The sequence below is a fragment of the Paralichthys olivaceus genome, chromosome 7 (genome assembly GCF_024713975.1).
Source record: "Paralichthys olivaceus isolate ysfri-2021 chromosome 7, ASM2471397v2, whole genome shotgun sequence".
NCBI classification, from domain to species: domain Eukaryota; kingdom Metazoa; phylum Chordata; class Actinopteri; order Pleuronectiformes; family Paralichthyidae; genus Paralichthys; species Paralichthys olivaceus.
Window position 1 is genome coordinate 5,701,460 of NC_091099.1, and position 12,344 is coordinate 5,713,803.

The 12,344-nt window shown below is 43.6% G+C and overlaps 1 protein-coding gene across 1 annotated transcript; it reads left to right on the forward strand.

Annotated features, from left to right (window-relative positions):
- The first annotated feature begins 83 nt into the window (after nt 1-83).
- Nucleotides 84-6,144, forward strand: mapk12a (mitogen-activated protein kinase 12a). The gene is made up of 12 exons (XM_020102215.2): nt 84-720; nt 1,936-2,065; nt 2,222-2,280; nt 2,388-2,499; nt 2,591-2,620; nt 2,847-2,894; nt 3,062-3,176; nt 4,511-4,582; nt 4,842-4,921; nt 5,016-5,094; nt 5,184-5,357; nt 5,506-6,144. The coding sequence occupies exons 1-12, from the start codon at nt 602-604 to the stop codon at nt 5,571-5,573; spliced, it is 1,086 nt and encodes a 361-aa protein (XP_019957774.1). The 5' UTR covers nt 84-601; the 3' UTR covers nt 5,574-6,144.
- The last annotated feature ends 6,200 nt before the right edge of the window (nt 6,145-12,344 follow it).

A 12,344-nucleotide genomic window follows, 5' to 3' on the forward strand; every position in this document is an offset into this window, starting at 1 on the left:
AGAACAACTCAAGCTTTTACACGCCTCGTGTTGATACAGGCAAATGTTTCAACCTTTCTCTGTTTGTATAAATGTGAGCCGGAGCTGAGACAATGTAAAATATCCTGTTTGCTTATGATATAACTGTGTATTTGCTCTGTTTCCTGGACGCATACCTCCCCCTTTAGCACTTCTCCAATTGCATTCTTGTGGTTATCTTCACCTCAAGTCCCAGCAAGCCCCCAAAATGTTTGCTGCGCCGAGGACGCAGCTCTGAGGACTGGAACCTGCAGTAGCCAGACCAAGTCACACAGAGGACTTTGTTTAAGCTTCTCTACACCTGCCGACGCGTTTCTGTCTCACCCCGTCAGTCTGTCGTCTCATGTTACTCACATTCCAGTCGGCGTTTCACCTTTAATTGTGAACCTTCAGCGGGAGTGGCTCCGGGTGACCTCAGGGTGCGGTGCGCCCTGAGCCGCTGCGCACTGGTGTGTGGGTGAGGGTGAGCGCATAGGTGGGATCTGAGACAATGGGTGTGTAGCGACGGCGCAGGAAAACAAAAACCAGCCAAAGAAGAAGACGAAACCTGGACCTAACACGGTTTTAGGGTTTTAACTTAAACATGTCCAAGCGCGTCAGACCCGGTTACTACCGACAAGAAGTCAACAAAACCTCGTGGGAAGTGCCGGATCGTTACCGGGATCTGAGGCAGGTGGGGACCGGAGCGTACGGGACGGTTTGGTAAGTGGAAAAAACACTCAGATTTCACACTGGGGCTTTTACTGTGGAGCTCGGTGGTGAACAAAAGAGGCCAGATGGTGACATCCAGGAGGCGGACGCACGGTGCCACAGCCGAACAAAAGAAAAAGTCTGTGCGCTCCGCTGAACACGCGCTGCTCCACTTCCTGATATGATGGAGACACTTGCACCGACACCTTCACCGCAGTCTACCTCACGTCACCTCTTCGGGTTTTTTGCAGCTTGATGAAGAGAGCAGGACTCGAGGCTTAAAGACACAAATCGCTCACAACCAGTTTTTACTGATACATGACATTTCCATTCACATACAAGACGCACAAGCTGCTCCTCAGGATCCTTGTGCGTCTTTGTTAGCGATGATGGACGGCGTGGGCGGGTCCTGAGCTGCTCTGAGCCCCTGAATGCAACTTAATAACACATGAACTAGTCTGAAAACACCATGTGGCCCTCCTGCTGCTTGAGAGCACATCTGGATGGAGCAGAGGATGGGGGGGGGAGTGTGTGTGTACTTATAAACACTGACCTTTCAGGAGCTGTAGACCTGATGGGGACCATGGTCCCATAAAAACCTCATGTCTGAGGTCCTGGTTTAGGTTGGGTTACATCTGAGAGGGTTCTGGTTGAGGTTTGGGTTTCATCTGAGTGTGTCCTGGTTGAGGAACGGGAGTTAATACAAAGTCATAATAATTGCCAACTTGTGTATATATTTGTGTGTTTGTGGTCCAGGTAATATCCATGTTGTGGGGACCTGAATCTGTTTACACATGATGGGGACTTGTCTTCCTTATCGGGACAAAAGCAAGTCACCATTAAGATAAATCATTACATTTTAAGATGAAGACGCACTGAAAGTTTTGGATTAGGTTAATGTTGAGGTAAGGGTTAGACAAGTAGTAACTATGGTTAAGGTTAGAGTAAGTCTCCAGGAAATCAATTAAAGTCAATGTAATTTGTGTGTGTGTGTGTGTGTGTGTGTGTGTGTGTGTGTGTGTGTTGCAGTCACAGATTTAAGCTATTTGTCAAATTCCTCATCAGAAGTTAAGGAATTAAATCTTTAGTTATATTTTCAGAGAAGATCAGGCAAATCTAATTTCCTCATATCTCCAGATCAGATATATATATATATATATATATATATATATATATATATATATATAGTATGTAATACTGCCTCAGACCCTCTGATGTTACCTTCAGCTTGGCGGTGGACTCCAGAACAGGAGCCAAAGTGGCGATCAAGAAACTGTACCGACCGTTCCAGTCCGAGCTCTTCGCCAAACGGGCCTACAGGGAGCTGAGGCTTCTCAAACACATGAAGCACGAGAACGTAAGAACCAACACGATGGCTTATCTAAATCACTGTGGTTCAGTTCTGTCTTCATTGTACTCGTACATTGGAAAACAAGTGTGATACAATAACGACCGGCGGGACAGAGGATCACGTCCTCCTGGGTGATTTACAGTATCGTTCTGTCTGCTGCAGGTGATTGGCCTGTTAGATGTGTTTACTGCTGACCTCTCCCTGGACAGATTCCACGATTTGTAAGTAACCATTATCCGCCTGCTAAACACTACAGGACCATTTAAAAGCAGCAGCCGGTTGTAAAGTTTCCACAGACGTGATGTTTTTGTTCTCCTTCTTCTCTAAGTTACCTGGTGATGCCGTTCATGGGGACAGATCTGGGGAAGCTGATGAAGCTGCAGAGACTGTCAGAGGAAAAAATTCAGTATTTGGTTTATCAGATGCTCAAAGGGCTGAAGGTGGAGAACTCTGCGTTGACCATATTTACAGTTTATTACCTCAGTTGAATGGTTCTGTTGATTAAATCCCTGTTATATTCTTTTATTGCAGTATATTCATTCAGCTGGTATAATTCACAGGGTAAGTTGTTACGGTGGATATAAATGTACTTTAAAATATATGTGTGAGGTTAAGAATCATACATTCTTATCTAATTCAAGAGGGAGTTGTCTCTTCTGCGAGCGTCTACCCTCCAATTTTATTGCACTGCACTCTTATGACTGGATTTAATTTCCCCTTTGGCTGTTGTTTGCCACACACTCAGAGTCACAGTCATACCTGCTCTTTTTTTTCGTTATGATTGCAGGACCTCAAACCAGGAAATCTCGCCATCAACCAAGACTGTGAGCTCAAGGTACAGCTGCACACAATGATACCTCAAACTAGCACAACACACAAGCTGTCTTAGTTTTTAAAAACTTAACTTATGTTCCGATCAAAAACTGAAATCGATCACCATTTCTACCGCCTTGATGTGTAGATGTCGTTGACTCTGCCCTGTTTCTGTTCACGCTCCGTCAGATTTTGGACTTTGGTTTGGCGCGGCAGGCAGACAGCGAGATGACTGGCTACGTGGTGACTCGCTGGTACAGAGCCCCGGAGGTCATCCTGAGCTGGATGCACTACACTCAGACTGGTAATGTTGTTTTTATGATGTCGTCTGTATTTGATGTTTTGTGATCCACAAATTCCTTTAACTCGAGGCGTCGGGTTCAGCTGTGATTTACTACATTTCCCAGAATGACCTTTGACACCTCAGGAGGACAGGTTCCAACTTGTTGCTGAATTAATTTTTCCCAAAACGTTTTGTTGTTGTTGTGGCTTCTGGTCTTTTGATGCCACTGAGACTTTAGCAGGTTATTTATTCCTCTTCTATGAATAATGACTAATAAATAATTATTGATAGATAATGGATGGATTCCACTAATCCTTTGAGGGTCATGGGGGGGCTGCAACCAATCCCAGCAGACTTTGGGGTATAACCTGGAAGGGTCTCCATCGTATCACAGGATCGACATAAAGAGACAAACAACCATTCACACCGCCACCTGTGGCTTAGGGGGTAGAGAGAGTCATTCACGAACCAGAAGGTCGGTGGTTAGATCTCCAGCTCTTCCAGTCTGCATTTCAAAGATACTGCCCCTGTGCCGACAGTGTGTGGATGGGGTGTAAAGGAAAAGGTGCTGCAATATGTGAAATACAGACTTTTGAAATCCATACTTGAGTGTGAACCCGTTTCCATGTGCGAGCCCTGTTCTGCTTCAGTGAGACAAAGGACAGTTTTTAAAGGCGCAGCTCTCCCCGTGCCTTCCTAGTAGAGCATTTAATTCCCATGGGGCGATAGTTACAGTGGGAGGGGGCAGAGACAGAGAGGCCGCTGTCTCCCCAGGTTCTCTGTTTGTCCCTCTGGGGTTTGGAGAGGAGGTTTGAATGAGCTGAGAGGCTCAGGTTTCCTGCTGGGGTGATGGTGGAGGAGATTTCTTTTGTCTTTATGTTTGTGAATGGAGACTCTAAAAAGTGATAATAATAATAAGAAGAAGCTTTGTTTGTATATCAGATTAAAAAAAGCTCCAAAAATATTGTATCTTAATTATAAAAAACTTCAGAAAATACATCTGATTAATATATAAATATACATACAATTATATTAAATAAATATTATTAATCAAACAATAAATTGTATTACAATTGTATTGTATTGAAATACGTTTTCAAACAATGCTGGGATGGGTTTTGAAAGTGGAAGTAAATGCATAAAAACATCTAAGTTCAATTGAGTCCAATTGTAATGATAGGCCTTATCCACTAGGTGGTAATCTTTCAACACTTTACAGAACAATCACTCATCTTATTCTGTTGATCACTTGCTTACTACATCGTGGATTCACTTCTTTACAATGATAATAATAATAATACTTGGAAGTCTGAAATGCGTAAAGTTCAATAACTGTGATTTCTGTCTCTCTCCAGTGGACATTTGGTCTGTGGGCTGCATCATGGCCGAGATGCTGCAGGGAAAACCTCTTTTTAAAGGCAGCGACCGTATCCTTTTACCCTCCTGACCGTTTACATGCACATCCACGTTCCCCACACACATAAAGTTATTAGGACACGGGTACAGGTCAATAATGTGCCTCAGGGCCTGCATCGCCAAATATCTATGATGTGAACTGTTGGCTAGTTGTCGCTCTGTCGTTGAGCGTCATAGAGAATGTAGGAAAACATTTAGAGGGATTTAGTTACCATTAAATTCTCCTCTGTGGATTTGAATCCCTTGTGACCCTTGACCCCTGTTCGTCAGACCTCGATCAGCTGACTGAGATCATGAAAATCACAGGAACACCAACTCAGGAATTTATTTCAAAACTAGAATCCGAGGATGTGAGTGCAGAACACGCAAAACACGCAATAATTAAGAGGCACAATTTGGCACCTAATGATTTATTCCAGAATAAATGTTCTCATTTCTTCTCAGGCTAAAAGCTACATCAAAAGTCTTCCCAAAGTGGAAAAGAAAGACCTCCAGAAGGTGTTTTCCACAACTAATCCACAAGGTAGGACACGCTCAGCCTCATTATTCTGCCTGCGTTCAGTTTGACAGCCTCGTAGCCACTCTTTCCTTATTCTGTTCCACCTCCCTCAGCCGTGTCTGTGCTGGAGCACATGTTGCTGCTGGATCCGCAGAGCAGGGCGACCGCTGCCGAGGCCCTCACACTCCCCTACTTCACTGAGTTCAGGGAAACGGAGGAGGAGACGGACGCGCAGCCGTACGACCACTCGTTAGACCACACAGACCTGCCGCTGGACCAGTGGAAACGTAAGGATGAAGGGGGAGGGTTTGTTGGACTGATTAAGGGGTAACACAGCCAGAAAGATCAGTGGAATAATAAGTGAAGGGTGTGGGGGAGGACAATAAGAGCATTTATGTTTTATTGATCACCGCCCTGCTGTGCTTCTGTCTCCAGGTCACACCTTCACAGAGATCTTGACTTTCAAACCCGTTGTGCCCGAATCCAAGGAAACCTCACTGTGAGACACAAAGCAGCTTGGGACCAAACCGTACGAACACGACTTCTTCATCTTCAGTTCCAAACCTCTCTGATCACAAGAATTAATGAATGACCACAGACCCAGTTCTCCTCCTGCTGTGTTTCTGGTTACCTCGCTGTTTGTTGCCGTCATCGCAAAACACCAATTTCTTTTCTTTTAAGATAATATCCAAGTACAACTTCAGTTTTCAGTCAGGCTGGTATGTAAACGTACATTGCTCCTTACCTGTGAATCGAGAAATACCAGTCGACACAGTTAACTTTAAAGAAAACAGAAATTGTTGAAAAGACGTGTCGTCTCTATGTGTCTGCTGTGACCTGGTCTCTCCTCGCAGTGGCCTTAATGATAAAGATCTGCAGCTTTTGTGAAATCCACCGCAGCAGGTTATAGGTCTTTTTAAATTTTAAACCAAAAACACATGAGATAAATGTCAAGATGTTGTTTTTTATGAAACAGAAAGTTGCACAAAACCCATTTTCTATGTTGGTTCGTGAGTGAATGTTTCTAACACCACCCCTGTATTTTTTAATATTAAAGATTCCCATTGAAGATGATGAAAATTTTATTTCTTCACAAGCAAATCAGATTTATTTTGACGTGGGAAAGATTTCAAGCTTCATCTTTAAATACTGAAACATGATCAGGCAATACAAAGAAAGAATAAATTGGTTAAAACTGATGTGTGGGGTTGAGGGTGGCAGAGGATGAAGAATAATCCTTGATTCTAATACAGTTATGGTTCATACAAGTTTTTTTTACTGCAGTGGAATACAGAATTACATTATTGAAAACTTTTCCTTAATGTCCTTGACAAGGTATTCCACAACTTCAATAGTGTATTTCAGTAGAGTTTGGGGATTTACAACAGATGAAGACAGAGATTTAAAAATAAAAACTAAGCAGCAGAGGCCAAGATATCCTGATCTTTATTCTCCGGAATGGATCAAGCTCTAAAACGGCTTGATCCTTTCAGGAATTTTCAATTATCGTTTTGCTTTATTCTTCTCCTCACTCTCGGTTAATAATACAGCTGTCCACAAAAGACTGTTTCAAATGTTAATTAGTTCTGACTCCGACTAGTAAAGTGGTTTTTGTGTACAATTTGTGGGATTTTCCTTTAAAAAAACAGCTTTTTTGTGTGGTACATATAAATGAACACTAGGTGGCGTCATGTAAACAAACTCAGAAGCAGGCAGAATCTCTGTTGGTTAAAACTTTGGTCCAGACTAAAATATATTCACTACTATTCAAGGTCCCTGGATGATGAATGGTAACGAGTTGTACATTGACTTTTGCTCTCGCTCCACCAGAGGATAAAAGTTTTATTTGATCCAGTGACTTTCTGACACTCACAGTTATCGTACCTTGTCTTTAATTCAGGAGCCTCCAGATTTTTCACTGAGTCAAATCACGTCACATCATCCAAAAATCCAATTATTGGCTTAAAATGGTATTTCCATCAAATATAGCTGTACTTTGGGAGGAATGCCAATTAAATGGATAAGGTGAACTATGTGTTGAACATTACATTTCTCCCGCTCATTTTTAATAAGTTTTGTTAAATTTTTTATTTGATGGTATAGAAGTGGAGTGAAACGTGCTGATTGGCAGCTGAGACTTACTTGTGAGTGTTATCGGTGGGACCGCGTCCGAAATATTTGGGCATCATTTTTCGATAGTGGGAGGAAGTGGGGACACGTCGTCCATCTTTATTTAACGTTAGCATGCTGACATAAGCACTTTGCTCAAAGAACCTGATTTATTTGTCGCTGTTACAGTGATTTATTGTTTTGCATTAAACTCTGACGACCTTACTTTTGTAATGAGCGTGATTGATAACTCGGAGGAACAAATGTTTAAACAGATCGACTGTTTGCTTTGAGATTCTGCTCATTCCTTCTCGCACAGGACGTTCTCCGCTGGCGGGTGTTGAATTTAACAAGCTTGTGACCTCCAGATCCTCGACTCCCAAGGGTGACTCCCCCGAGGACGAGCTTCCTTCCTGGGCCTGAGCTCCTCCAAACCAAACTCTGGGTGTAAGACGTGTCCTGGGCACACACACACACACGCACACACACACACACACACGCACACACACGCACAAAGACACACACACACACACACACACACACACACACACACACTCACACACTCACACACACACACACACACACAGGGGTTCTGCTGGATAGTTCACTGAAATGTCAGGGAGTTCTGTTCCCACTGCAGACAGGAAAACAGAGGGGAAGCACATTTTTTTTACCCCACAATCCCTCTCACACACACACCAGTAGCATATGGAAGGACTCCCTCTCTCTGTCTTGTTTGTTGACCCTGCGGTTTATTTTCAGACTGCGCTGGGTTCAAGCCCAAACATCTTAAGACACACACATACTTATCAGTTCACGTGTGTGCATCTGTACACACATGATATGCCTGGCATGCATGCATGTTGAAAACACCCCTCAGACTGACACTGACTCAGGAGAGGGAGCACGTGTGGAATGGCAGCGATGCCCAAACACTGATCTGACCCGGGTCAGTGTCTTTTCTTTAAGTGGAATGCCTGTTATAGTTGTGTTTATTTTATACGTCTGAGGGAGGCTCATCATCGTGAACCTCACCATGGTGAAAGGATCAACACTGCCTGCGCTGACATTCTCCATCTCGCACACTCCTCACAGCTAATTTCAGTTCCATGAAAGATTGATGCGTTTCACAGTGATAGAACAATTTGTCTCGTTTGTCTTCCAGAAAAAACCTTCTAATGGCTAATGATTGGACAAATAAGAGACAACTCTGTCACAGCAGGAGCAAAACCAGCTCTTTATTTCCATCCAAGGTCGTTAAAATGAACATCGTTTATTCTCTAAACAATCTCTGCCGTCATGTCCTTGCTGGAGACCAAACAAACAGGGGGAGTTTTACACAGAGGCAAAGTGAAAATCTGTCGACTTGCTAAACATCCCTGTCGTTGTCTATTTGCAGGCTTTCACACAGATTTATATTTCTACATCGTGTATCTGTGTACACGATGTTCACCATGACTGTTTGCTTGGTTTCAGATGTCTGTTTGGATCCGTGTTGCTGCTGCGGCTGGAGGCCTGTGTTTCCTCATACAACATGTGTCACGGATGTTGTTAAAAAGATGTATTCTGGACGAGAGCAGGAACTTTTTTTAGCACATGCAACTAAACAGAAAGAAAAAGAGGTGTCCGTAAAAAGGCTTTGCACCAAATGTGGATTTAGTTTTATTTTTGGGCGCATGCACACGCTGCTATTCATCAAGTCTCGTAAAAAAAAAAAAAAAAAGGTTTTCCACTTTCAAAAGAGAGGAAATGATTCTCAATTATTTCCCACGATCAGCAATTTTTTTTCCAGTTTTCCATTTGTCTGCTTCAGTGAATGGATATTTGCGTTTATAGCTTTCGGTATTTGTTTGTGCGTCTCTTCCAGTGTTTGTTTTTGTGCATGTGCATGGCTCGGCATGTGTTTGGAGGTCAAACCGAATTCCCAGTAAATTGAGTCACGTGACCCGACATGCTGGAGCAGAGGGTTCTCCATCTTCATTTCTGTCTCACCCTTTGTCCCTCCAACCTTACTTTCCACGTGCCTGAGCCTCTGTCGTGCATGGCTATCTCTGTCCTGATCTGTGGGAGATGTATACAGAGGAACACGTGAATGTGGAAACCCTTCAGGAGGAGAGTAGAGGATAATGCCGGCCAAACTCTGGAGGACATTCCACAGGCTCACACGGAGCTGGTGAGCCCGGTGAGGGGGCACCAGGATCTGGGCGGGTGAAAAAAGAAGACGGAAGTATATTGGGAGGTTTAGGAAGTAATAATAAAGCTGAGGAACAAAGAGAAAAGCATGAAGATGTCAGATTACAAGTGGAAGACAGGAGAGGAAAGAAGGGCGGATGAAAGTAAAGGAAGGGTAGACGAAGAGAGAGATGCTTAGGGCTCAGGGGAGAGCCTATCTCAGTCAGAGGGAGCAGTTTAGTTTACATTATCTCAGAAGACATCCACCCTCTGTTCAAAGATATGCGACACAAAGAGTGCATGCCACAGATTGTGATCCCTCTCCCAGGACGACTCTCTGTCCATCTGTGCCATGTTGACGTACAGGGTTGTAGTGTGTCACATTTAGAGGCTTTACACTTCTGAAGAGCACTCGAACCCTCGCTGACCCACAGGAGCGATGGGAGCCAGCTGCTGAACCAAGACAAATGAGTCTGCTTCTACACTGAAGAATGTTTTCTGTGTTACTCCCTTGCTGCTGTGGAGCTTCAGCATCTTGGACATGGTATTTCTTCCTCTGCTGAACTTCCCCCTCTTAGTATAAGAAAGAACATATTGATAGATTCACATAAATATGCTCACGTCACATGTAACAGTTAATTGTTTTTCTCTCTATACAGCGTATGAATAAATCAATGTTTTAATTTGACAGCTGTCAGATTGTGAAAAGCAGATTCCCACCTCCACCACAAGCACTGCCAAGTATATGAAGACAAAAAAAACATAAGACAAAGTGAAAGATTATCTCTTGTAAACAACGTTTACTTTTCTAAAAACTGATTTCCATGATGTTTTTGCAGGAGCTAACGATGCAAAAATAGATTTTAAAATGATATTAAAACATGCAGATGAGGTGGAATTACCTATTTTTTTTGTTCCGAGTCTTGCCTGCCAACATCCTCCATGAATAAAGTTGGGTTAGCCTGGATGTGGCCGCTAAATGGCAAAAGCTACAAGGACTAATGGAGTCCACAAACCGATCACTGCATCTTAGCATGGGATAATATACACATGGAGGAAAATCAGACAGAAGCTACAGGAGTGTGAAGTCTAGGACCACAAGACAAACAGCATTTATCCACAGGTCATCAGGCTTGTGAACACACACAGCTCCTTCCCAGCAGTCTGACTGTGTGAGCTCTGGTGAACACACAATCCAGTGACCTCACACTGTGCAGTGTACTTTAAGACATTTGTACAAATATGTTGTGCAAAGAGCAGCAGCAGTAGCAGCCGTCCTTGATTGTAAACAATTTGCAGTAAATTAGCTAAAACATGAGGCGCAGATGAAAGTGGAGTTTAATCTTTGCTGTTTTTACCCTTCAAAGCTCTCAAATTAAGCTTCATCCCTAACTTGCTGATTGGACACAGAAGCAAATAAAAGCCTTAACGCTCTTCTCTCTTTTTCGCACTTCCACCATGGCCCTCATAACCCAAAATTCACTTAAATATACACGCGTAATTCCCGACATCAGAGAAACCATGCTGGTGTTTGTCGGTAAAGCAGAGACAAGGCCACAAATATGACGTATCAGACTCTGACTCCCTGCAGGCTTCAAAGGTTGCAGTTAAAAGTTTGTAGTTTCCTCGCAGACAGAGAAAAGCAGCTTGAATTCATTCTGTTAAGACAGATTCCAGTGGTGACAAGCTTTCGTGGTGAAAAAAAAAACAATATATCAAAACAACCACAAGAATTTCTTAAAACATGTTGCGTAATCCACTTCTTTGTTGTCCACTTGCATGCGCACTGTGATCTGTTCCTCAGTTTCCCTGCGTGGGATCAATAAAAAGTCGATCTTATCATATAAGGGAAACCAGAAGCTTTTCCTATGTACAGCATGTGTCCGTCTGATTCCCTACAAGTCCAATCAACAAAGTGAGCGCTACAAAAGATTGCTTACGAAACAGTGTGACGCAGTTTCAGATGATAAATACTGATTGATTTCATGGTCAAGTGGGCACACGACCTTAGCGGTGACCTCAGCGGTGACTTAACTGCAGGGTCACAGCTTCCTTATGTCATCCCTCACTATGCAGCTGATAAACCAGGTAAGTCAAGGCCCCCAGCTGAATCATGGGTAGGGCCTGGCTCTGGGGTGAGAGGGCACAGTATATCACAGGCCCTGGGTTTCTCTTTTTTCTTGCGTGGAGGGGAGCTGCTTCTGTGGCCCCGCCAAGGTCAGAGGGAACGTGAAATCATGTGTCGACGCTGCAGGAAGGGAACTGGGGCAGAGAATACGGCAAGATTAGCAAAATAAACATTTTCCTCCACAGTTCCCACCTCATGTGCTTATATAACTGAGCGTTAGTGTCGCGCAGCTTTCAAATATGAATCTGCACGCTGACTAGATGCCAGGTTGCCTCCATTGTGTTTCCCCGCCTGCTAATGAAATGATAAATTGTATTCCTGCTGTCTCTCATATGAATGAGATGAAACACAGAGCCGGCCGAAAGTCTGGAAAATAAACAGGCATTATCGCACAATGGTGGATGAAAATCTACCCAGAAGTCAAAGCCCTCAAAGACGGTTATATAAGCCTGCAGAACCTCCTGAGCCTCTGCAGCTTGATGTGTTTAGGGCCCATGATTGCTTTCAGTTGTACGGACTTACTCCGGAGACTGAGGCGAAACAGAAACTGTAGCATTTTTTTCCCCTTACTAAAAACCAATCCTCGCTGAATTAAGGAAACTCTTGCAGACGCACATGTATCGGCGGTGTGGCAGAGAACAGAACACACTCTTTTTTTTTCCTAAGGGGGTTGGTTGATGGTGGCGGTGAGGAATGTCAGCATCTGTGTCTGGGATATTTTCTGTTTTATAGCTGTTTTTTTTAGAGATGCCAGTGAGCGCTGTGGTGAGAGCACAGGGCTGCAGGCCTTGTATCTGTCCACATGAGCAGGAGATACCAAACCAAACATGGTTTCTGAATCCAGTCGCCACAAATTAATAAAAAG

Coding starts and splice junctions, on each gene's coding strand:
- mapk12a (XM_020102215.2), top strand. CDS start 602: ATGTCCAAGCGCGTCAGACCCGGTTACTACCGACAAGAAGTCAACAAA. Junction 2,066..2,221: donor AACACATGAAGCACGAGAAC/GTAAGAACCAAC, acceptor TGTCTGCTGCAG/GTGATTGGCCTGTTAGATGT. Junction 3,177..4,510: donor GATGCACTACACTCAGACTG/GTAATGTTGTTT, acceptor GTCTCTCTCCAG/TGGACATTTGGTCTGTGGGC.